The sequence below is a fragment of the Lactuca sativa genome, chromosome 9 (assembly GCF_002870075.4).
Source record: "Lactuca sativa cultivar Salinas chromosome 9, Lsat_Salinas_v11, whole genome shotgun sequence".
NCBI lineage: Eukaryota > Viridiplantae > Streptophyta > Magnoliopsida > Asterales > Asteraceae > Lactuca > Lactuca sativa.
The window spans coordinates 77,382,143-77,407,534 of NC_056631.2; the positions used below are offsets into that span (position 1 = coordinate 77,382,143).

The following is a 25,392-nucleotide window of genomic DNA, read 5'->3' on the forward strand; positions in this document are numbered from 1 at the left end:
CAATTCATCAAAGTATGGAAATTATTGGGCAAAATCACAATTCAACTCATTTAATAAAGTTTATTATGTTCTGAAAATTGTTCGAGTGTACATCTCTATGCCAAATAAGCACTGAAGTTGTCAGAAAAAAGATTAGGCTATCATGAATGGGAACTACATCTCAACTCCAAAAGTGTTGCCACCTCAGCTCCACCACCACACCACAAACCTTAAGTTATGATGTATGCCTCTAAGAGCATCCATAATGCTCAGTTTAGTTGTAGAGTTGAATGAGGTGGCACGTCTAGTTGTCATTAAATGGATAAAGTTTTATCATTATGAGATGTCATATTGACATTAAATGAATTTTGAGTTAATGGTCATTGAACTCTTCAATGAAAAAAAGAAAAGTTCTCTAATTCTTAAATAAATACTATAAATTAGCTTTTTGTAATTTTATATTGAACTTTGTAGAGTTTAATGTATTGTAGGAAAAAATTGTTAGAATTGTATAGAATGTTGAAAGATGATATAACAATGCATTGAACTCTATAGATTTCAATGCATTATAGATGTCCTAATGTACACTATGTTATGCTTTTGTGACATGTATTATAGCATGTGAACACCCCCCTATGTTATTCTGATGTGGAATGGAGGTGGGTTAAGCTGGTAATATGGTTTAACGTCATTTTCTTTCATTCTTTCTTTCTCTTATTCTCTTTTATATTATTTTTACATTAAAATGTTAGGAGAATTTGGGGTGGTTGAGTGGTAGCTAGGTATTTCTTAGGGTAAGTGGTTAGAAAGTGATGTTGATGTGCTATTGAGATGTGAAACTTTTTGTGTTATAGTGTTATGAGTACATCCGTTAGCCTTGGGAAATACTCATCATTAACATTTTATATAAAATAAAAAATTCCTAAAACTTAATAAAAACTTCATTAATAAAAAAAAAACTACTAGTAAAAGTATTTTTACACGTAACTTAAACACCACCTTAATCTAAAAGTAAAAAATACTTTAATAAAAGTAAATAAAATTACTAATCATCATATTTTCTTGAATTTTCCGTTTAAGCTTTAAAAACCTTAGGAGGTCTTCTGTGAAAGATCCGGTTGGGATCTTGTGTTCAAAATTTGCATATCAGGAAAAAAACATTTGTTGTTCCCGTCTCGCTTCAGGTTTTTTTTTTTTTTTTTTTTTTTTCTTTAGTAAAAGAATACGTTCATTGAACTTTTCCGAAAGTGATTGCATGACATTTCCTACGGATACATTTTTATGAAGATGATGTCGCCCGTTTTTCTTTGTCCCTTCCAATCGGTAGTTGAAGGGTGACTTATGGTGGATCCTTGTTGATGTCATTGATGAGTTCGATTCGTGTACCTGCATGCAAAATATTTGTGTAGTTGTTTGATTCAGTTTGTTGGAGCCAGTGGATTGCAAAAGACCTTCCGGATTAAGCATCCATTTTGGACCTTCTCGCATAACTAGCCATGCTTTTTGATGATCAAATGTTTTAACACTGTGGGTGCCTAATATTATTGAAGCGAGGTAACTAAAATGTTAAATTTGTTGGATCCACTTTTATGCATTTTTGTAAGATAGGTAAACATGTCGTTAAAGTTGATGCAACTAGCTCTTAAATCGCACAATTTTCCATTTATACATTTGAAAGTATGATATTCACAATTTCATATTTTGGCATGGAATTTCGCTAAAACACGGTTCCAAAAAGTCTTCGTAGATTGGTGGTTGCTGCTACGTTGGTCTTCAGATATAAATATCCAAACTCGTGTTAATGTCACTTCCTCTTCTTTGCTCCAACTCGCAGTACCTTTGTTTGTCTTTGTTTTATTTTTTTCTTCTTGGATGTTTTGGTTGCAATTCCGATACCAATTCGTCATCGTTGTGGGAAGGTTACGTCTGAGATGGTTAGGCCGGAGAAGGTTGAACTTGAGAATGTTGACAATAAGAAGGATGATTTGTTGTTGAAATTGTTGGGGGTAAGTGTTTGCTTGAAATTGATTTGGTTGTTAGAAGTAATTTTGTTGAAATGATGAGCATTGTAACATATCCATGAACACACCAATGGATGAACAATATAGATTTAAGAGTATAATAGTGGATGTGTATAAACCGCTCTTAAAAAAAGAATTGGTGGTTGTAGTGTAGAAATATGTATATAATTTCTTAGTATTTATAGTTAAAAATTAGATTTTTTTTTCTTTAATTTTAAACACTTGAACGGTCAAAAAATGGTTGTCTTTCCCTCTCTCCTTTGTGATGTGATGGCCCCTAGTAGACTCCACTCCACACCACCACCACAAGACACGAGGGCGGTGTTCATGCGTAGACATGCCCTCCATGTCATCCTTACGCGTCTTCCGTAGGATGCATGCCTTTGGTCTTATAGTTGGTAATATTGGTAGTTTTCGAACAAGAATGGTAAGTTTAAGGTCCTAGATGGGAAAAAACATATTGATAATCTAGAGTGAAGAAAAATGACACACTTCGCTACCGTGACATTAACATTTTGGTTGTTATAGCTGATTATCTGCTTCTGATTATTTACTTATTTAGTATTATATTCCCATTTTCCAAATACACGTCCAAACATCCATGCAATAAACAACAACTAGTAGTTATTACTTAGACCATCCGTTATACCCACCACATACCACATATGTGGTGGGTGCCACATCAGCACCACATTCCATTACCACTAACATGAGATACTTACCACTAACACACCACTCCACATCATTATTTTTATTTTTTTTTAATTCAAAAATACAATAAAATAACTTTTTTTTTTAAATCAAAAATACAATAACATTACTTTTTTTTAATCCAAAAATTAAAATAAAATTAGAATTTTTAAAAGTAAAAAGCATTTATTTTTTTAAAACTATTTTTTCATTAATTATAAAAATAAAATAACAATTTTAAACTACATTACTTAGTTAATCTAGAAAACAAACATTACATTAATAAGAAAACGAACAAATATACATATAAAAATCCTAATCGTCGTTCATGCTATGTGGGTACAAATGTTCCGCGACATCTTCTCGAAGATTGAAACACGTTTCACTGTTATGGATTTCGACAACTCGCTCCAAAAAAGCATTCGTTCCGGGTACGAACTCCTCAATTGGAACGACAACGTCGTTCGGATCATACGTGCAAATCGCTCGACCTTCATTTTCAATAATCATATTATGCATTATAATACATGCTAGGACCATTCGCTTAATTCTTTCTTTATCCCAAAGTCGTGTAGCATATTTCACTACATGCCATGTTTGCTTAAGGACTCCAAATGCCCTCTCGATATCCTTTCTTGCTGATTCCTGTTTTTTTGTAAACAATTTTGCTTTTTCATTTCGAGGAACTGAGTATGCCTTCATCAATGTAGAATAATCCGGGTATATCCCATCACCAAGGTAGTAACCATATTTGTACGCGTGCCCGTTTACCGTGAACGTCATATAAGGTGCTTTGCCGGTCCAAATATCGTTGAAAAGTGGAGACTGACCAAGAACATTAAGGTCGTTGTTGGACCCCGCTACTCCAAAAAAGGCATGCCATATCCACAAATCTTGAGATGCAACAGCTTCTAGGATGATAGTTGGTTCACCTATATCTCCTCGAGTGAACTGACCACGCCATGCAGTTGGATATTTTTCCCAAGCCACATGCGTACAATCTAGACTGCCAAGCATACCGGGAAATCCATGCCTCTCTTCATGAGCCGAATATAATCTCTCAATATCACGTTGAGTAGGTTTACGCAAATATTCTTTGTGAAAAACCTCATAAACACATGCAGAAAACCAATCTACACATTCAACCGCGGTCCTCTCGGATATTTTCAAGTATTCGTCAGATGCATCAAATGCTATACCGTATCCCAAATACCTAAGAGCAGCCGCACATTTTTGTATACTACTAAAACCCATTCTTCCTCTAGCGTCGGGTTTTTGTTTGAAAAAATCATAACGAGATTCTAAAGCATTACTAATACGTAAAAATATAGCCTTATTCAGATGAAAACGACGTTCGAACGAGTCGTCATTATAAAGACAATTATCGGCAAAGTAATCACGTACCAATAAGTCGTGTGCGGCTTGGCGATCACGATTGACGACCGTCCTTGTACGCGCTACATTCGAACTTTCTTCGGCGTGAACGTGTTGCACAACATTGAAGAATGTCTCGACGAATTCAACGTCGTCATCCGAGTCAAAACTTTTTAAAAATTCCATATTTATCGAGGGATCCATAGGTGTAATTGAGTGTAGAATGTATATGTATGTGTATGTGTTTTGGTATTGAGTTTTGTAATTGAGTTTTTATAATTGAGTTTGAAAAAAAAAAAAAAAAAGGAACGGCCACAAAATAGCCGTTCAACGGCTCAAAATATTCGATCAATAGCAATCCTCGTTTCATTTCGTTGTCCCGAGCACATTTTGCAACGACCACGGTCGACCTCGAACCACCGGGACGGTGTGCACGTCCGTGGTTCGTGGCCAACTAGACCACGGACGTTTACGTGATACCCACACCGGTTGGCCTTATTTGCAAGCAAAGCATGAACCAAACAGAGAATGTGGCTTTATGGGCTTCAAGTTCAACTACCATGGGTTTTATTCTTTCCAACTCTAGACTAGTTCTAGTCATTGACGAAGGGAGTTTATCACGCCGAACTTTGTCAAGAAGCCCATACCAATACTATTCACAATTTACATCCTTCTTTGCTATTAATTTTGACTATATATTTGCGTATTTAATTTTATTTTAATATAAAACAACTTTATAACAGGTATACAACGACCAACATAATGAATGGAATTATAACTCGCATAAATTTAACTTGAATCGAACCTTAGACTTGTTTGCAATTCTACTACCAAAAAATCAACTATGCTATCACCTTAAGATTATATTTGACGTACATAAACTATTTTATGTTTTGAGTTTATTGCAATAGAAGGGTTGGTAATACCACTAAAGTAATTTATTAACGAACCTTTTAAAAATATCAAGACATTAATACTTCTCCACAAGTTTTCCAATTAAAATATAGTTTATCTCTTATATCATTTTACATTTAGCATCCAGTTTATCATCTATATTTTACCAGATGCTATCACTTTAAGACAAAAAAAATAACTTTTTCCAATTCCAAATGATGAATATATTATGCACTTAAAGATTTTAACAGGAACAAACCTACCAAACATAACCAACTATTCACACTATGTTTACACCAAGTACACATGAACCACAGCCAATATCTAACACTAACCTGTATACATCACTCTAACCTTATGTTCAACAACACATTACAACTAAACCAAATGGAGGAGACTTCACAAGTTTCACTTTACAACCACCTACCACCATTAATAGGCTGACTTCCCCCCGGTTCCGATTGGCCACCGGTGCATCCTCTAAGCATAGCCATCAAACTGCCGCCATGAACCCTGCCTTCTGGTAGCACGTAGCCACCGTATTCCGCCATAACCGGCTGAGGTTGGTCCACCATGAGTCCAGGAATCCGGTCATCTTGAACCAACTGACTATGTGAAGCACAAAGACCGGTTTTCCCTCTAGCAAACTTGTCACAAGGAGTTGAGGTTTGACCACCGGATTGTTCCGGTTGGCCCCACGAACACCGCCTTCCGCCGCCATGTGCCTTACAGAAATCCGTTCGGCCTTGCGCGCTCTTCCCACACCCCTCATATTTACATCTTTTGCCACCACCATGACGAACACAAAAACTAGTCCGGCCTCTAGCACTTTTTGTACACTCAGCCACTGCGCACCGCTTTCCACCACCATGATTCACACAAAAAAGAGTCCCACCATGGACACTCTTCGTACAACCGCCTTCAAACGTGCACCGCTTCCCACCACCATGGCCTTTACAAAAATTCGTACTACCTTCCGCCCCTTTCGTACACCCTAAAAAAGTACACCGCTTCCCACCACCATGAGCTTTACAAAACATCGTGCTCCCCTGAGCACCTTTCGAGCACGCCGGAAATTGGCACCTCCGGCCACCACCATGGGAGATGCACAGACCGGTAACACCCTCGGCGCTTTTCGTACACCCTTCCGCTTTACACCGCTTCCCGCCACCATGGCGTATACATAACCCTGATTTTCCCCTGGCGGCATGGGTGCAGCCTTCGTGGCTGCATCGCCTGCCGCCACCGTGGCCGATACAGTAGTCTGTACGGCCTTCGGCGCTTTTGGTGCAGCCGAGAAACTCGCACCGGCGACCACCGCCGTGGGCTTTACAGAACACTGTTTTACCTTCGGCTCCTTTTTGACAGCCGCCTCGCTGGCACCGCCTGCCGCCGCCATGGGAGATGCAGAATCCGGAAGCTCCTCTTGCGCCACGTGTGCATCCGGTGAACCGGCAGTCTTTCACGTTACCTGTACGTCGATTTTGTTGTTGGGGTAATACAGAATCTAATGAAGGTGATGCGGTATGAATAACTAAATTTGGACCGTTATACCCTTGAATATTGAGAAGAAGCGGTGTAGGGTCTTTAGTAAGAAACGGGGGCAAAAGAGGTAATTTCCATTTGGATGACGTGGAGCCTTCATCAACAAGTTGAACTCCGGCAGAGGTCATGGTGCTGCTAGTATTCATGAACGGAAAAGATGGTTGACTAACAGCAGTTACATCAGATTCAATTGAACCACCTGCGAGACTTAATTCAAGATCAACTTCGGTTCTTTCAATTCTTGATGGTTTGACTTGGTCAACGTTCTGTGTGTTGAGGTTCATTGTAAGATCAAGATTGCCGGAAGAATTTTCTTCAGTTTCTTTGCCGGAAAACATGGTGAGACCGGAGGTTATAGAGCAACCCAGCCCAAGAGACAAGGAAGACGCAGCTTGCAAATCCAAATACCCGTCAATGAAGCTACGTTTTCTCTTGCTTTGAGTGGAGTCCAGTGAGTGAAAGCTTGAGGGGAAATTAATTCCGCCATTAACGACTTTTTGAATACATTTGCATGCGTTTGAAGGCGAGCTGGAAGGAAAATATGAAGGGGTGTCAGCCATTGGACTTTCTTCAATCAACACTTTGAACCGCTGCTAACAAATCCTGATGTGTCGCATCGATCCATTAAAGGAATTACGTGAAGACACTGATCATATATAAAAATGGAAGCTTTATTGATCAAATAACCTCCAATTAGCCTCCTGTACCATAAAAATAAGCTTATCAGGTGGTGATAATGTCGTATCAAAGCATTGAATGACTGACAGTTATGACATAAAAGAATCATTTAATGACAATTATGACGAATAATAGCAAAATCTCACCGAAATTAAGAATCGAAATCAGCTTCTCACAAAGAAAAAGAACAGACTGAAAAGGATGTTTCATAGAACTAAACTACTGAAAATCGGCAGCTTAATTGACCATATAACCAACAAAATAAACTTTTCACCCTTCAAGAATTGTAAGACGATTAGAAGAAACAGAAAATAATTTATATATCAATTCAGTAAAACAAACACTTGACGATTTTCAAACCAATTCATCAGTTCACGGATGCAATTTTCTGAGGGCAGCAACAAGAACATACCCAATTCATAGAGACAGTTATTTAGCCTAATTTCGTTATTGAGTGACACCAAATCGAATGAGTTGACAATAACACCATCAAAAGATCAGGAATTGCAGCAAGACGAAACCCGAGTCAATTACAACAACGAAGGAAGATAATCGGATTAAAAAAAACAGAGTACAAGAGTGTAAATGAACAAAAAGACAGAGAATTGCGAAAATACCTAAAAAAAGGTCGATGAAATTGATGGTGGGCGATGGCGAGTTAGGGTTTGGCGATTGGAAGGGATGGGAAGAGATTTGTGGGAGTGAGTTTGGTCTTTTGGAGGTGGAAATTATGAGGAAAAAGGAAATTAAGGAAGGACGCGCATGTTAAGAAAGAGGTGCACGGTGGTTTCCACGTGTGTTTTATCCTTGTGAGTTTCCTCGTGTCCCCACTCCCCTTCTATGCTCTCACGTGTTCCTACCTCCTCCTAGTAAAAATCTTCCACTCCAATTAAAATTTTTTTTGGCTAATAATATAAAAAGACAAAATTACATAAATAGTCCCTATAGTTTACTAAAGGTCCTAAAATCAGTCCTTACTAAATGTTCTACGAAAATTGTCCTCATGGGTTGCAAAACTTGCATGGAAGGTTATTTTAGCTCACGCTGTCCATTTTCAACCGTTAGGCATATTAGGTGCCTAACATGAAATGATATTTTGGTTTTTTCAAGTATAATATATAGATTGAATTCGTAACATTTGATAAACTATTAGAATCTTTTTTTTGTAATTTATCTAAAAACAGAAGAAATACAAGAAAATAAAGGGATAAAGATTCGAACTTGGGACCTCCTTCCCTCCTACACATCAGCCAACACCGTAACGTCTGGTTCTCGAGTTTAACAAAAAATAGAAATAAAAGAAGGGAAACATAAGGAGAGAAAAGAAGAGAAATAAAAAAAAAGAAATTTATATTTTGTGTTCTCGAGTTAAAGATAAATAAAAAAAAAATTAAATATTTTGTTTAAATCCTTCCAAATTGAAAGGAAAATTATTAGAGAAAATGATCATTTTGTTTCCTTCCACTTATTTTTTTTAATGAAACCCAAAAACACAATTTTTTTTCACTTTCTTCTCATTCCCATCTATTTCTTTTCTTTTCGTTCGTTAAGTTGAATTCGAGAACAAGATGTTTAGTTTATATTTCTGAAAACTAATTTATATTATGTAAAATCGTAAGAACGTAAATAATAAAAAAATCACAAAGAAACATATTTTTACATAAAACTTTTTTTAATAAGAAAATATACATTTACGTATTGTAAGAAAACATATATAAAAAAAATTTATATGTTTTTTTTTTACTTAAAATATTGTTTTATGTATTTTAAACTTTTTCATATAATATGTTATTATATTCCTATCATCCTAAAACATATTTTCAGGTTATATATATATATATATATATATATATATATATATATATATATTATTTTCAGTTATTCTTTTTATGTTATTATTTTATATAAAATATGTTTTTTTTTTATGTATTTATTATGATCAGTAAATAACTATGTTATTAAAGGTAAACAAAACCAAAAAAAACCAAAACCATCAATTTTGGGCTCGGATTTTAAAAACCAAAAAAAGTTAGTTTCAATTAATACTTTAGAAACCAACCTATTGAAAACCAAACCGACCCATAAAATACATTTTTGAAATATTTGATATGTTTGATATTTAATATACTATAATTGTGTTTGGCTAAACTTACAAAAAATCATAAACATTTAGTTTATAAGGTGGTAAGCTAGGAGTGTTTTACTTATGAATTTTGATTTATTACCAATATGACATGGATATAAGTATTTCTATAAAAACTTCAATTTTAGTTTATGTCATTGTAAAACCGGTAAGTTAAAAACTAGCTTTTGAGACGGTAATAAGTTAAAAAGCAACTTTTGAGAGTAACAGCCCCTTCAAAAAAAAAAAACCAAACCCAACCCTCTAATCCCCTTTTGTTTGCTATACGACGTCTGACTCTCAGCTTTTCCTTCTCATCGAAGAGACGAAGATCGAACCATAAGCGATGAAGCTCTATTGAATCAACGAAGTGAAGTGAGTCTCGTTTCTCTTAGGGATTTTGTCTCGGCAATCGGCATCACAGCGCAGGTGAGTCTCGTCTGCAACATCTCCATCTTGGTCTATTTTAGAGTAACGACGTTCATCTCCAATCCTACACAGTACACACACCACCATAACAGTTTATGACTTTATGTTGCTTCTTGCCGATTTAGGAACTCCGATTTGCTTAATCTGATTTTTCATTCTTGCTATTTGCTTATCCCAGTTTAATTGAGAGTTCATGTTTAATCTGAAATGTCAATTCTCATGCTACAGTTCTTATATTTAGATTTATAATTGGTTTACCTACTTCTCAAAGTGATTTATTGCATTATAAGCTGTTGGATGAAATTCCTGTTAGAACTGGTAATGAAATCGGCATGACCTGACCAAATTAGTTGGGCTCTTACTGGTGTTACTGCCTCTTTATAAGCAAAGACACAGTTTCAAGTAATTAATTGCTTGAAACTTATACAGATCAAGACTGTTAAGATGAATTGAAGTTATTAGTTCCAATATTTCTTTATTTGAACAAACAAAGTGGTATGGTGCTTACAATCATACAGATTTGAATACTGTTAATTAAAATCCAACTCAATAATAGACTGAGATTTTGATGATATTCATTTCTGCAACTTTGAATCCTAAATCATAATTTTTTCTCTTCAATTCTTTCTGTTTAACCTACATGCTTTTTCAAGCATTTTAAGGTTATGGGCTTATGGCATCTGCTTACATGGTTTCTTTTAGTTAAGATTCTATGTCTAACCTCCGACCACCCTCATCTTCACATTCATCCCTAGCTCTGATCACCACCATCGTCATCTGGTGTAACAGCCATTGTACATAAGCATATGCAATTCCTTCATATGTGACTGATGATCATTTATTCCTTCTTATTTTCTTAAGGTTTCTCTCATATGTGATGAAATTTTTTCCTGTTTCTTTCATTACTGTAATTTCACTAGAGTAAAGACTAAAGAGTTATTGATGAAACAATAATGCTGGTTCTGTTTCTTCCCTTTTTCCTCCTTTAGAAATAAATCTATTGTTAATCTGATATCATCTACTAGTGTACTGCACTTATTTTAGATCATCAATATTTGCTACTTATATCTTATATTCATATTTTCTATCTATATAGTGTCTTATTAAGTATTGTTTTAGTTGGTGATCATATATAATGCATTCTACTTCACTAGTGACTACTTGTACGCCTCACGTTTGTTGGCTTTGAGTGTGTGCAATAACATATTTCATTGCTAGGAAAATAGTGAATTTTGTCATATGTTTGATCAGTGATGAATCCTACAATATCTGGGAACCATATGAACTGTTTGCACATCCTTTTGTTGGTTTTGTCCCCAAACAACAATTGTGCAGACTTATGAATGCTGCTCTAACGACTTCTGGTTTAACACAATTTATACAAGTCTAAGAATAGATAGAATATTAGAAGGTCCCAACTCCTACATATAGCAGAACTAGTGGAAATGAAAGAAGCTAACAAATCTTTAACACATCCCCAAGCAGATGATTTGAAATTAAACCTAGTGATTCCCAAATATGTAAATGAAAAGGATATAATAGCAAGCTCATCACCATAACTCTTCTACTTGTCAAATTTCTTATAAGTTTAACATGTAAGAAATTTTACAAACAAGATGAATTAAACTTATGCAAATAATTAAATTACCATTTCAGTAGAACATTAGATTTGGTTTCTGTCAAGTATTCAACAACCCTGAGATTATAGCTTATCGGTTAGATAGTTTCATTTGTACAGTTAATGAGAGTATATTAATGCACAATATATGTTGGATTTATGTAATGAATATAACACAGAAATAATACCATCCTTACAAAAAACACAAACCTCATATAATTTCCAGATTTAACCACTTCAAGTTCTGCTGCATAATGGTCTTTAAGAAAATGTAAAAACCTGATTACATCCACTTCTCTTTTTAAGTTGATTTATGTTCTTTGCTTCTGTAGTATAAGCACCATGACTTATAGCTTTGGTGAAGAGGGCCCTGCCATTGTGCAGTTGCAAAAATGGGAATCTTCTCGATTGCAAGCAAACCTGACACAGTTCCGTGAAGCTTTCCTTTCCCCAACCAGGGAACTTATACTATTGCTTTCATATCACCATGAAGGGATACTTCTTCCTCTAGTCAAAGGTGAACATCCAATCTAACAATCTTGATTGCTTATGCTATGATCAAACCTGGTTTATGTTGATTTTAAGATGCGAGTTATTTATATGAATCTTCTGTGCAGGTGAAGCTGTAAGTAGTATTGTAAGCTATCCCATGCTTTCTGATATAAATTCACTTGCTTGGGGTATATGTGAAGATTCAAATAGTCAACATGAGGGGGCTTTATTTAGAGAACTTCTCTTTGTGGTTGGAGATCATGGGCTGACTGCTCATGCATTTTGTCAATCCATTGAGTGTAGTGAATCCCTTGAACCTATGCCAGATGTAAATAGTGGAGAATGGGTTGAATGGGGCCCATCTAATGATGCAATGCATATAAATAAACCGGAAAATGATGATGAACAAAGGAGATGGTTGAGAACTTTCCTTACTAAAGCCAAAACAGTCAAATCCGAAGGCAAGCTTTGTAGTAGATTCCCAGATAAGTCTCAATTCCCATCTTCCACTACAGTTGTTTCCTTCAACATTTTTGAGAATGATTCTACACTTCTGAGAGACCTATTTCATGGAGATGATTTGAACAACATTTCATACAAATGCTGTAGCGTGTTTGTTAATAATTCACATGACCTGATTGGGTTTTCCTTAATCTTTTCTCCTGTGAACACCAATGATGAATCTGAAAGGAAACAAAGAAAAAAAGTAGTAGTTGTTGGTAGGATAGTCAGCTGGGGCATACAGTGGGTTTGCTCAGTGAAGCTTGATGAAGATGTATATAAAGTTCCTGTGGATCAATGGGTGGACTTCAAATTTTCTGATAGATATCTTATATGCCTTAATTCTGCTGGTGTAATATTCTTTTTTGGTGATATAAATGGTGAATACATAGGATCTGTCAATCTGCTAGAGATATATAATGGAGGTGAAAGTGAAAGTAGGTCTTGTACAGTATCTACTGGTCAAAGTCAAACTAGTAGTAATTTTATTGGTCTTCTTGTTGCTTCACATACATCACTGATGGCTGCAGTTGATGAGCATGGTATAGTTTATGTAGTTCGTGGTAGTGACCATATTCCAGGCATAAATAACTCAGTTGAGAAGTCTCTTCCACAGTTTCAACAATTAAGGCACCAGACTTTGGTTGGGTGGGAGGTTGGTGGTGCTGATATCAGCCACCAGAGAAGCTTTTCCAAGGACAAAATGGGAAGTAAAGAGTTATTACCTACTTTGAGAAGTGTATTTCTTCCAACAGATAAATATAGTAAAGATGATATTATATGTCTTTCCCCATTTGGAATCACCAGGCTTAGTAAAAAATATAGTACAGTTGTCCATTTCAACTACCATGTAGACTCGGCTATGATTATGAATGATGGTGGTCAGGAAGAGGAAGTCACTGTAGGAGATGCAGTTGGATGTGTGTTTCATGGGTGTTTTTATCTGGTCACATCGGAGGGTATTTCTGTAATTCTACCCTCTATTTCATTGGAATTAGCTTCTGGTTGTATTCCTGTTGAAGCTATTGGATACCGACAGAATAATATCTGCTCTATGGATCAAACTGTGAACCTAATTGAAATAAAAGGATTGAAGCAGCCATGGCCAACTTGGAAAACTGAGGTTTTAGATAGAGTTCTTTTGTATGAAGGATATGAAGAAGCAGATCATTTATGCTTGGAAAACGGTAATTTTTTTTATAATTCTAAGTGGAATTAAGATAAACATATGATTAAAAATTTGTTTTTCCTTGTTAATGTTTAATGTTGATATCTATCTGTAGGGTGGGACCTGAAGGTTTCCCGGATTCGTCGGTTGCAATTGGCACTGGATTACTTGAACTTTCAGGAGATTGAGATGTAAGATTTATTATTTATAAACTTCAGTTTGATTGATACATAACCAAATATGACATTATCTCATGTTTTTTTTTTAATGGATAATTAGTTCGTTAGAGATGCTTGCTGGTGTGAGTTTGGCAGAAGAAGGCGTCCTGAGATTGGTCTTTGCTGCTGTTTATTTGTCATTGAATAAAGGTGGAAATGATAATGATGTATCATCTGCATCAAGGTATGATTCTTTTTATGCATCTTATATTTTTTTATATGGTGTATGTTCTTATAGAATATATATGTTTATGATTCAGGCTTCTGTCATTGGGCACCCATTTCTCTACAAAAATGATACGTAGATATGGATCATTGCAGCATATTCAAAATGGAAATGGATCATTTACAGACAACATGGAAAGTTCTCGTCCTTTGCTTTTAGCAGATAAAGAACATAATGAAACTGAAAATTCAAAAAGACTGGAGGAAATGGCCCGTTTGCTGGAAATCATACGAAACATGCAACGTCGTCTTGCTACCAAATTTAACAAATCTGTTACACGAATGGTTGGTTTTATTAAAATTCAATTCATGCAAATTTGATATAGCTGGCTTTTATATATTTGTATGAGTAATTAAATTGCGTATGTGTTGTGTGTTATGTAACAGGGGGAGAGTTTGAAGCCATTGGAATTTATGGATTCAGAGTTATCACACGATGATTCCACACATGTTTCTTCAATGGAACCAACAAATGAGCAGGAAACAACCAATGGTTTGATGTCGGTTGACTCAGTTGACTCTAGATTCTATTCAGAGTTGGAGAGATCTGTTTCTCAAGTAGAAACAAGAGCTATTCCATTTGAAAATCCTAAGGATATGATCGCACGTTGGGAACATTTGGACCAAAAAAATGTTGTGAAAGATGCCTTACTTTCTGGGCGTCTTCCATTAGCAGTTCTTAAATTGCATCTTCATAATCAAGAAGGTATGGATGGTAACAATGAGCCTCACAATACTTTTGAGAAAGTCCGTGATATTGGAAGGGCCATTGCTTATGACCTATTTCTAAAGGTAACCGGTTGCTCTTAACACATTCTAATAAATATATATATCAAGGGAAAAAAACAGCCATGTATCACTGTCCAGATTAAGCACTTCATTAAGTTAAAAGAAACATCCCCTCACTCTAATGCTATTATGCGATTTTCTGCCTATTATGATGAATAGGGTGAAACTGAAGTTGGTGTAGCCACACTGCAAAAGCTAGGAGAGGATGTGGAAAGTTGCCTAAGGCAGCTGGTTTTTGGCACTGTTAGGAGATCCCTTCGAAACCAAATAACTGAAGTGATGAGAAGTCAGGGGTATTTTGGACCATACGAGTCGAAGATATTGGAAGGGTTATCATTTGTTGAGGTACATGTGTTTTCTCAATCCTATTATCAACAGTTGCTATTGATTCTGATCCTGCAACTTATTGTTTTGTGATAGAGGGTCTACTCTTGCAGTAGTTTTCATGCAACATTTCTTTCCCGGCGAAAGGACTTAATTGTCAATTCACCAGAAGACATCAAGCTGCCTGTGTTGCATATACTATCTAACAACCTTACTATTGAATGTGGTGAAGTTGATGGAGCTGTTTTAGGTTTATGGAGAGATGTGAGCAAATATTCAGAGATTCCTGTGGTTGATGATGATGACACTCATGCTTGTTATTGGGCTTCTGCTGCAGTCTGGTCTGATGCTTGGGATCAGAGAACCATAGATCGTGTAAGTTTGTTTATATCTTATTTTTCAAACATGCTTGAAAAAAACTAAAAAGTAATTTATATGTTTGTCATTGTGCAGATAGTGTTAGACAGGCTTTCTCTTGTTGATTTTGATGTATCATGGGAGTCACAATTTGAGTACCACATAAGCCACAGTAATTGGGAGGAAGCTTCTAGACTCATTGACATAATTCCATCATACTCATCACAACATGGAAACCTTCGAATCAGTTTAGATGGTTTACCAAGTGCTTCTACTGAAGCCAAAACTGATTTCAACGATTATGGAAACTACATATATTCTATACAAGACTTAGATGCTGTATGCATGGATGTCCAAGATATAAAAATACTAAGGTTCCCATCGATTAATACATCCTCCATGTGGCTAAAATCACTTGTGGAATCACATCTTGCTAAAAAGTTCATATTTCTTAAAGAATTCTGGGATGGCACTGAGGAAATAGTATGTCTTCTCGCAAAGTCAAACTTTGTCACAAATTCCAGTGATGCAGCTTCTGTTGACCAGTCAACAGGAGGAGATTCAACAGATCTTTATTTCCCAAATATTGATAAAGACATGAGTGGTGGTTGTTTCCAGGGTCTTCATAAGCTTTTTCTGCATCATTGTATTCAACATAACTTGCCACACCTACTTGATCTTTACCTTGATCACCATAAGTTGGGTACAGATCGTGAACTTCTTTCTGCCTTGCTAGAAGCTGCTGTAAGTTCTCATTAATTTTTGTCATTGTTTCCAGTTGTTTTTCTTTATTTATGCATTTCTCATCAACATTAATTAACTTGTACTTTTATGAGCAGACTACAAGAGAACCACTATACTTTTGGCAGTCTTGTGGTTTAACCACTAATACTTTTTTTTTTTCCCAATCAAACCATAAAAGTTTCATTTTGATCTTTTATATTAGGTTTCACCATCAATTTTGCTTATGTGTCATTTTTATAAAAAGTGAAAATGGCATGCCATGTGTTATTAACAATAATATATACAGCAGTTTAAATCTTGTGGTTTAACATATTTTATTTTTTTTCAATCAAACCATGGAAGCCCCAGACATTAAAACAAATTAACCATTTGAACTGTTGTTATATCTGTTTTCACCTGTAATTTTGCTTATGAGGCATTTTAAAAAAGAAAAGAAAATGACATGTCAATTATTATTAGGGTAAATTACAGAAAAAAACATTGTATATTTAGCAGTTTTGCAGTTTACCCAGTACTTGAATTTTTTTTTTTTTTTTTTTTTTTTTTTTTTTTTTTTTTTTTTCAATCAAACCATTATATTTTTAGTATTAGTAGTTAAACCGCAGAACTGCCTATTTTTTTTTTTTTTTTTGTAATTTGCCCTAATATTAACTAACATGTCAATTTCTTTTATTTTTCTTAAAATGCCACATAAGCAAAAACCAAAAGTACTGGTGAAACATGAAATAACATAGCAGGTTAAAATGGTTTGATTGGAAAAAATAAAGTATTAGTGGTTAAATTAAACTGCACATCTGCCCAAAATGTAATGGTGATTTTATAACTTTTCCTAATAATAATAATTGACATTTCATTTTCTTCTCTTTTTTTAAAAAATGCCACATAAGCAAAGTAACCGGTGAAACCTATTTGGAAACATGTCTTAAACCTCTATGGTTTGACCAGAAAAAACAAAGTATTATTGGTTAGACTGCAATGTGATTCACCCCAACTTTAAGGTTATGAAGCAATTCTTAATTTAATTTTGGGAGAAATGATTCACAGGGAGATTGTCAATGGGCAAAATGGTTGGTGTTATCAAGGGTTAAAGGGAACGAATACGAGGCATCATTTTCAAATGCTAGGTCAATTGCATCACGTCCTGGGAATCTGGAAATAGAGGAGGATATAATTCATACAGTTGATGACATTGCTGAAGGAGCAGGAGAAATGGCAGCAATAGCAACATTGATATACGCACCTCTTCCTATTCAAGACTGTTTAAGCACTGGTAGTGTAAATAGAAACCGCAGCTCTTCAGCTCAGTGTACTTTAGAAAATCTAAGGCCAGCCATGCAACGATTTCCTACACTATGGCGCACGTTAGTTGCAGTGTGTTTCGGACAAGATCCAACTTCCAACTATTTTACCTCCAGATCAAAAGGCAAGTTTTATTTATTTATTTATTAAAATGTGTTAATTTTTGACATGATTGATTGTTTTTTTTGTTTTAAATACAGCATTCAGAAATTCTGCTTTATCAGACTATCTTAACTGGCGTGACAATATCTTTTACTCTGCTGGACATGATACTTCACTTGAACAAATGCTCCCTGGATGGTTCTCTAAGGCTGTCCGCAGACTTGTTCAGCTTTATGTGCAGGTTATATTTGATTGCATTTATTTTGATTTTGAAGGGTTATTGTTAAAATTAAAAAGCCCTTACTCTTTTCCAAAAAAGGCACCTTTTTCTTGTCAGTGGCTTTTGTGAAAAAAAATGTGGCCTTTTTTTGCAAAAAGAAAGAAAGTGGATTCTTTTTTGATCAGTTAGGAAAATCATAAGAGAGAATAAGTTTTTTGCAGGGTCCTCTTGGTGGGCAATCTGTACCGGGGTTACAAGTGGAAGAATCTTATCTTCTTAGAGATATTGATTATGAAGATAATGGTAATGAACAATCAAAGATCAGCACATTGTCTTGGGAAGCTGCTATCCATAGGCATGTAGAGGAATTATATGGGCCTTCAGCAGAGGTCAGTGACATGACATTTTTCATATTTAATCAGTTAGTGACATTTTCTCATATTTACCCTTACCCTTTCCAATGGAATGGTTTTAGGGATCAAGACTTGGACATGAGCATCACCTACACCGTGGACGCCCCTTGGCGGCTTTTATACATCTCCTATCTTTAAGACTAAAAAAATTGAAATTGGAATTTGAGACACGCAGAATGCAGTCAGATGTAAACGGGCAATCAAATATTCAATCTGATGTTCACACTCTACTTTCTCCAATAACACAAGAGGAAGAATCTCTTCTTTCATCTGTAAGATCAATCATATATACTCTTTTCACACTACCCTAACCTAATGTCTCAATCTTTCATGTTTGTACTGTATGCACCTAGGTTATGCCCCTTGCAGTCATGCATTTTGAAGATTCCGTATTAGTGGCTTCCTGTGCTTTTCTTTTGGAGCTCTGTGGCATATCTCCTACTATGCTTCAAGTGGACATTTCTGCCCTCAGGCGGATATCTTCCTTCTTTAAATCTATTGATCAAAATCTTGAAGGTGATATTAGTGGCTCTCTGGCCCGAGCATTGGCTGAATACTATTTGAAAAATTACAACACTGGCAGTGGCATTGTCAAGGAAAAAGATAATAATAGTAAACAAAAACAAGCCACTCGAGCACTTGTGATTGTCCTTCAGAATTTGGAAAAAGCAAGTCTTCCATCAATGGATACTACTGGAGATACATGTGGATCTTGGCTAATGACTGGAAATGGTGATGGAACAGAATTGAGATCACAACAGAAAGCTGCAAGTCAACACTGGAGTTTAGTTACTGAATTTTGTAGAATGCATCAGATATCCATCAGTACTAAATATCTTACTGTGTTAGCTAAAGACAATGACTGGGTTGGATTTTTGTCAGAGGCTCAGATCGAAGGGCAACCTTTTGACACCGTATTCCAAGTGGTACACTTTTTGTCCCTTGCTATGAATTTGTCTTTGTTTTAAAACATTTAATTATTATTATATATTTCTATTACATTTACAGGCTTCAAAGGAGTTCAGTGATCCATGTCTAAAGGTTCACATTTCAACAGTTCTTAAAGGAATGCAGTCAAAGAAAAACGCCCCTTCATCTTCAAACTTCAATAACCCGAACAAAAAGAACGAATCTTCTTCCTTCCTGGATGATAACATTAACAATTACATTCCTGTTGAACTTTTTGGTATAATAGCCGATTGTGAGAAGCAGAAAAACCCTGGAGAGACTCTCTTGTTAAAAGCAAAAGATTTGTGCTGGTCAGTTTTAGCAATGGTTGCTTCATGTTTTCCAGATGTATCTCCTTTATGCTGCCTCACTGTTTGGCTAGAGATAACAGCAGCAAGGTTAGTAAAATATATAGTATATTTTTAAAATATATACAGAACTTATTAGGAAAAAGAAGAAGCAACCCCTTAGAGATATGCTGGATAATTGTATACTGGTGGTTATCCTTCTCAGGGAGACAACATCCATTAAAGTGAACGACATTGCTTCCCAAATATCTACAAATGTTGCAGCAGCTGTGGAAGCTAACAATTTCTTACCAGTAACTGCTAGAGCCCAAACACTTCATTACAACCGCCGGAATCCCAAACGAAGGCGGCTTATGGATTCCATTCCGGTTGACACATTAACTTCAAAGGATTCTGATGTATCTACTGCTTCCAGTAGCATATTTCTTGATCAAGGAATTATTTTTGGAGGCGAAAACAAAGAAATGGCTGATGAAAATAAAGTTTCAACTGAATCTGATAAAGTACTCGATTCTTTATCTAAAATGGTGGCAGTGCTTTGTGAGCAACGTCTCTTTCTTCCTTTGCTAAGAGCTTTTGAAATGTTTCTCCCTTCATGTGCCCTACTTCCCTTCATCCGTGCTCTTCAGGTTTTTAATACAACTTTAACCTAATTATTTATAGGGGAAAAGAAAAAGTATTTTGTAAAAAATTAACCATCTCTGGTGTCCAGGCATTCTCTCAGATGCGTCTATCAGAAGCTTCTGTTCATCTAGGATCCTTTTCAGCCAGAATCAAAGAAGAACATTTGAACATGCAAAGAGACGGGTGTATGAACACTTCATGGGTGAGTTCAATTGCTGAGAAAGCTTCTGAATCCATGCTTATGACATGTCCATCGCCTTATGAAAAAAGATGCTTATTGCAACTATTATCCGCTACTGATTTTGGTGATGGGGGATCTGCCATGGCACACTACCGGAGGTTGTATTGGAAGATAAACTTAGCAGAGCCTTTGTTGCGAAAAGATGATGTGTTACATTTAGGAAATGAAACTTTGGATGATGCTTCACTTTTAACTGCACTAGAAGAAAATGGACACTGGGAACAGGCGCGTAATTGGACAAAACAGTTGGAGGCAACTGGTGGGCCATGGAAGTCAGCTGTACACCATGTCACTGAAACACAGGTAGGCATTGTTGACTACTTGACCAAAAAACCCTATCTTACATGTAGAGTTAATGGTATGTATCTAAAGGTAAATTTGTATTATATAGGCTGAATCAATGGTGGCAGAGTGGAAAGAGTTTCTTTGGGATGTTCCGGAAGAAAGGGTTGCATTGTGGGGTCACTGCCAGATGCTTTTTCTCAGATATTCTTTTCCTCCATTACAGGTAACTGTTACTTTTATGGTTTGTTTGGTATGATGGAATGGAATGAACAATGTAATGGAATGGATCATTACATTCCAGTGTCGTGTTTGGTTGGCTTGAAGGAATGGAATGATATATTATTAAATATAGATAACTTTTAAACAAGTTTTTTTGGTTTGTAGGCTGGATTATTCTTCCTGAAACATGCAGAAGCTGTAGACAAAGATCTTCCACCAAAGGAACTACATGAATTGTTGCTTCTTTCTCTCCAGTGGTTAAGTGGGACCATAACTCAAACTCCTCCGTATGTCCACTCATTTTTACAAATTCTTTAAATTTTACCACTTTTCGTAATTTAAATAAAAGTTTTTTTTATATTTGTTGTAATTTTTTCAGAGTTTATCCATTGCATCTTCTTCGGGAACTTGAAACAAGAGTTTGGCTTCTAGCAGTAGAATCAGAAGCTGAGGTCAAAACTGAAGGAGAGTTGACCCTAAATAGTCAAAGTAGGGAAACTGGATATGGAAATGGAAAGGGATCAAGTATTGTAGACCATACTGCAAGCATCGTGTCAAAAATGGACAATCATATTAACACAATCAAGACTAGAAATGACCTGTCACATCACAGGGGGGGCCCACAGGTCATAGATAAGTCAAAACGTAGAGCTAAAGGCATTGTGACATCAAGAAAGGCTTTTGTTGATGTTGAAAAGGCTGCTGAGGTTTCTTTGGACACAGAAGAAAATTTATCTTTTTCAAGATGGGAGGAAAGTATTGGACCCGCTGAGCTGGAAAGGGCGGTTTTGTCTTTGTTGGAATTTGGACAAATAACAGCTGCTCGACAGCTTCAACATAAGCTATCTCCTTCACATTTTCCTTCAGAATTTGTTCTTGTGGATGCAGCTTTGAAGCTTGCTGAGATCTCAACTCCTGGAAATAAAGTAGCAATTTCCATGTTGGATGATGATGTGCGTTCTGTAATTCAGTCGCATAATCTGCCAACTCACCATCAATTTATTGATCCTATTCAGGTATTGGTTCATAGTGTTTATCCTTATCAAAAATAAGATCATGTTAATAAGCTGTTTGACTGCTGATGGATGCGAAAATACTTTCCTGTGTTGTAACACTTGTCATTTCCTCATTTAAATGATTACCCCAGTTATGCGATTTGCTTTGATATTAATTTTTAAAAAAAAAATGATTTTTAGGTATTGGAGAGTTTGACAGGCTTCTTTGTAGATGGAAGAGGACGTGGGTTATGTAAAAGATTGGTCTCTGTTGTAAAAGCTGCAAATGTGTTGGGTGTTACATTTTCAGAGGCATTTGATAAACATCCAATTGAACTCCTACAACTTCTTTCTCTCAAAGCACAAGATTCTTTCGAGGAAGCTAGTCTTTTAATTCAAACTCATTCCATGCCAGCTGCTAGTATTGCTCAGATTCTTGCAGAATCCTTTTTAAAGGTACATTTTTTTTTTAACTATTATTATATATAAGATTAGCATATGTGGATGTTTATTTTGTTTTTCAATTCAGGGATTATTAGCTGCACATCGTGGTGGATATATGGATTCTCAAAAGGAGGAAGGTCCTGCTCCTTTGTTATGGAGATTTTCAGATTTTTTGAAATGGGCTGAGCTGTGTCCTTCAGAATCAGAAATTGGTCATGCTTTGATGCGTTTAGTGATTACAGGACAGGAAATACCACATGCCTGTGAGGTACTTTTATCAAGTCGAAAAGAAACACTCATGTTATGTGTTTGATGAAATGCCTGAGAGAGCTCTTCCGTTAAGATGTTATTATATAACTTATTTTTCAGGTTGAGCTGCTAATTCTGTCGCACCATTTCTACAAATCATCTGCTTGTCTGGATGGTGTTGATGTTCTTGTAGCCCTGGCAGCAACAAGAGTGGATGCTTACGTGTCAGAAGGCGACTTCGCATGTTTGGCTCGCCTAATAACCGGAGTTGGAAACTTCCATGCCCTTAATTTCATACTTGGAATCCTTATCGAAAACGGACAGCTGGAACTTCTTCTTCAAAAATACTCCGCCGCAGCCGACACTCACACCGGAACAGCCCAGGCCGTCCGCGGTTTCCGCATGGCCGTCCTTACATCACTCAAGCAATTTAACCCCAAAGATCTCGATTCTTTCGCTATGGTATGTCTCTGGTAAATAAACTAACTGATTCAGACTGTTTGATACCACAATTACTGCACAGGTGTACAATCACTTTGACATGAAGCATGAAACAGCATCACTCCTGGAATCACGTGCCGAACAGTCATACCAAATGTGGTTCCTACGTTACAACAAAGACCACACGGAAGACCTTCTGGAATCCATGCGGTACTTCATCGAAGCCGCGCAAGTCCACTCCTCCATAGACGCCGGAAACAAAACCCGCGCCGCTTGCGCCAGCGCATCACTCGTTTCCCTCCAAATCCGCATGCCCGATTTCCAATGGCTGACACTCTCCGCCACCAAAGCCCGCCGCGCCTTGGTGGACCAGTCCCGCTTCCAGGAAGCGTTAATTGTGGCGGAAGCCTACAACCTCAATCAGCCCGGCGAGTGGGCCCTCGTGCTCTGGAACCAAATGTTGAAACCGGAGCTAACCGAACAGTTTGTGGCGGAGTTTGTGGCGGTGTTGCCGCTCCACCCCACCATGCTGGCGGAGATCGCCAGGTTTTATAGGGCGGAGGTGGCGGCGCGTGGGGACCAGTCGCAGTTTTCGGTTTGGTTGACAGGTGGCGGGTTGCCGGCTGAGTGGGCCAAGTATTTGGAGAGGTCGTTTAGGTGTTTGTTGAAGAGGACTAGGGATTTGAGGTTGAGGTTACAGCTGGCGACGGTTGCCACCGGGTTTAGTGATGTCATTGATGGGTGTTTGAAAGCGTTGGATCGGGTTCCGGATAATGGTGGGCCCCTTGTCTTGAGGAAAGGCCATGGTGGGGCCTACCTTCCTCTAATGTAAACCTAAGTGTAATGTTTCTCATGATTGGTTTTTGTGTTGTTTTTGGCTTGAGGGGTTGTGTTTATTTATTATTTCTACTTATTTTTTTTGTAGCAAATGTAGATTTGAGAAATGAGATGTATAATGATATATATAGGCTGGGTGTAGAAACTTGAAAAGATACACAATTTTAGGGTTCCACATCAATATAGAAATGTTCAATATACCACTTTTTATTTTTCTTTTATCTGATACCTTTTCAAAATACTTGTACCTTATAAGACTCAATTTTGGTACTCGTATCAAATTCATCTAAACTTTGATGCTTTCAAACAAATTTGTTAACCAAAAAATTTTCAAAGTGAAAAACTGGATGAATTACTTGAAATCTTTTTTAAAGAATTTGTAAATCAATCTCACTATTAACTAACCTTTTGATCTTCAAACAGTAAAACCTCATTTTTTGACATGAAGAGATTAATCATTTGTTATCATACTGATGTATGAATAAATGAAGTACTTACGAATATATCAAAGTACTTGTTTGTTGATGTAATCTTTATGATCACTTTTTAGATTTGGCTTGATAACTTGTTAAAAATCGATATATAATTCTTCTTGAAATCGACTTTTTGAAGAGGGATATGAAGATCCGACAACTAATGTAAACTTTGATGTTTTGACGAGAGAGAAAATAGATCCTTAGTTTAGTTTTTAGTATAAATGAGAATCCTCCTTTATTTATGTGAGTTTGAATCCTGGATTTGCCACTGTTCCTAAGTATATCCACTGTTCCTAAGTAATTATTTTGTACCTGCTTTACTTGGATTATGGATATGGTGAATGTTTAATGTTTATATGGATTATGGATATGGTTAAGGTTAATATTAGTTGTAATTCAAACTTAGATTATACCATTGATTAATTTTGGATGTACTTTGAATTTGTCTTTTTAAATCAACATCTTTAGCTTTTTATTACGGAAAATAACTTATTAAGATAATTAACTTTTCGGTATGTTTATATCTGGGTGACTCTTTTTTTTTTGCACATCTAGGTAACAAACTTGTTGGAAGTGTTTACATATGACCATTATGAGTTATGACCTGCTATAGCAGGTTGAATCCTAGATGTGAACGCTTTCAACAAGTTCATTACATAGATGTGTACAAAAAAATAGTTATCCAAATATAAACAAAACGAAAAGTAAAAGTAAATTACACGAATGGTCCCTGTGGGTTGGGGAAATTTGTGTTTTTGGTCCCTAACTTAATTTTTTAACTTGGATGGTCCCTACTGTTTATTTTTGTTGCGTTTGGTCCCTGTATTACCTAAAAAGTCTATTGTGCCCTTATTAATTTATTTTTTAATTAATTTTCTTATTTATGTATTTATTTTTTATATGTTTAAAAAAATTAATAGACCTCGCATATTTGTATCTCCTCGAATGATCCATACTGTTTATTTTTTAAATTAATTTATTTTTTTAACTCGGATGATCCCTACTGTTTAATTTTGTTACGAGCTTTGGTCTCTGTCTTACCTAAAAACACTATTGTGCACTTATTAAAGTAATGATGTGCGTTTTCATAGATTAGCATACAAGTTCACATTTTTCCTAAGTA

General features: G+C 36.1%; 3 protein-coding genes across 4 annotated transcripts; 1 reads left to right on the forward strand and 2 right to left on the reverse strand.

Moving 5' to 3' along the window:
* Window positions 1–3,005: 3,005 nt before the first annotated feature.
* LOC111915234 (uncharacterized) lies at window positions 3,006–4,250 on the reverse strand. Its single transcript, XM_023910912.2, has one exon. The coding sequence runs from the start codon at window positions 4,248–4,250 to the stop codon at window positions 3,006–3,008; it is 1,245 nt and encodes a 414-aa protein (XP_023766680.2).
* A 908-nt stretch (window positions 4,251–5,158) lies between these two features.
* LOC111918022 (uncharacterized) lies at window positions 5,159–7,955 on the reverse strand. Of its 2 annotated transcripts, none has more exons than XM_023913672.3 (2): window positions 7,799–7,955; window positions 5,159–7,204 (listed from the first exon to the last, which is right to left on the reverse strand). In XM_023913672.3, the coding sequence occupies exon 2, from the start codon at window positions 7,061–7,063 to the stop codon at window positions 5,372–5,374; it is 1,692 nt and encodes a 563-aa protein (XP_023769440.2). In that variant the 5' UTR covers window positions 7,064–7,204; window positions 7,799–7,955; the 3' UTR covers window positions 5,159–5,371. The 2 variants fall into 2 exon arrangements, with proteins under 2 accessions (XP_023769440.2, XP_023769441.2); XM_023913673.3 differs by lacking the exon at window positions 7,799–7,955 and adding an exon at window positions 7,328–7,566.
* Window positions 7,956–9,564: 1,609 nt separating this feature from the next.
* On the forward strand, window positions 9,565–23,991 carry LOC111918021 (uncharacterized). Its single transcript, XM_023913671.3, has 25 exons — window positions 9,565–9,732; window positions 11,683–11,867; window positions 11,968–13,530; window positions 13,627–13,702; window positions 13,791–13,913; window positions 13,990–14,239; window positions 14,342–14,746; window positions 14,903–15,088; window positions 15,164–15,442; window positions 15,521–16,168; window positions 17,213–17,591; window positions 17,668–17,810; window positions 18,011–18,178; window positions 18,265–18,474; window positions 18,556–19,128; window positions 19,211–19,548; window positions 19,664–20,087; window positions 20,171–20,626; window positions 20,715–20,831; window positions 20,993–21,114; window positions 21,207–21,843; window positions 22,024–22,278; window positions 22,352–22,534; window positions 22,636–22,977; window positions 23,039–23,991. Exons 2-25 carry the CDS (start codon window positions 11,693–11,695, stop codon window positions 23,786–23,788), a joined length of 8,802 nt encoding a protein of 2,933 aa, XP_023769439.1. The 5' UTR covers window positions 9,565–9,732; window positions 11,683–11,692; the 3' UTR covers window positions 23,789–23,991.
* The last annotated feature ends 1,401 nt before the right edge of the window (window positions 23,992–25,392 follow it).

What these genes read in the sequence shown, in the direction of transcription:
- LOC111915234 (XM_023910912.2), bottom strand. Translation starts at nt 4,250, where the DNA reads ATGGAATTTTTAAAAAGTTTTGACTCGGATGACGACGTTGAATTCGTC.
- LOC111918022 (XM_023913672.3), bottom strand. Translation starts at nt 7,063, where the DNA reads ATGGCTGACACCCCTTCATATTTTCCTTCCAGCTCGCCTTCAAACGCA.
- LOC111918021 (XM_023913671.3), top strand. Translation starts at nt 11,693, where the DNA reads ATGACTTATAGCTTTGGTGAAGAGGGCCCTGCCATTGTGCAGTTGCAA. An exon ending in TCATTTATGCTTGGAAAACG is followed by an intron (nt 13,531 to 13,626) that starts GTAATTTTTTTT and finishes ATCTATCTGTAG; the next exon opens with GGTGGGACCTGAAGGTTTCC. An exon ending in CTTATGACCTATTTCTAAAG is followed by an intron (nt 14,747 to 14,902) that starts GTAACCGGTTGC and finishes TATGATGAATAG; the next exon opens with GGTGAAACTGAAGTTGGTGT.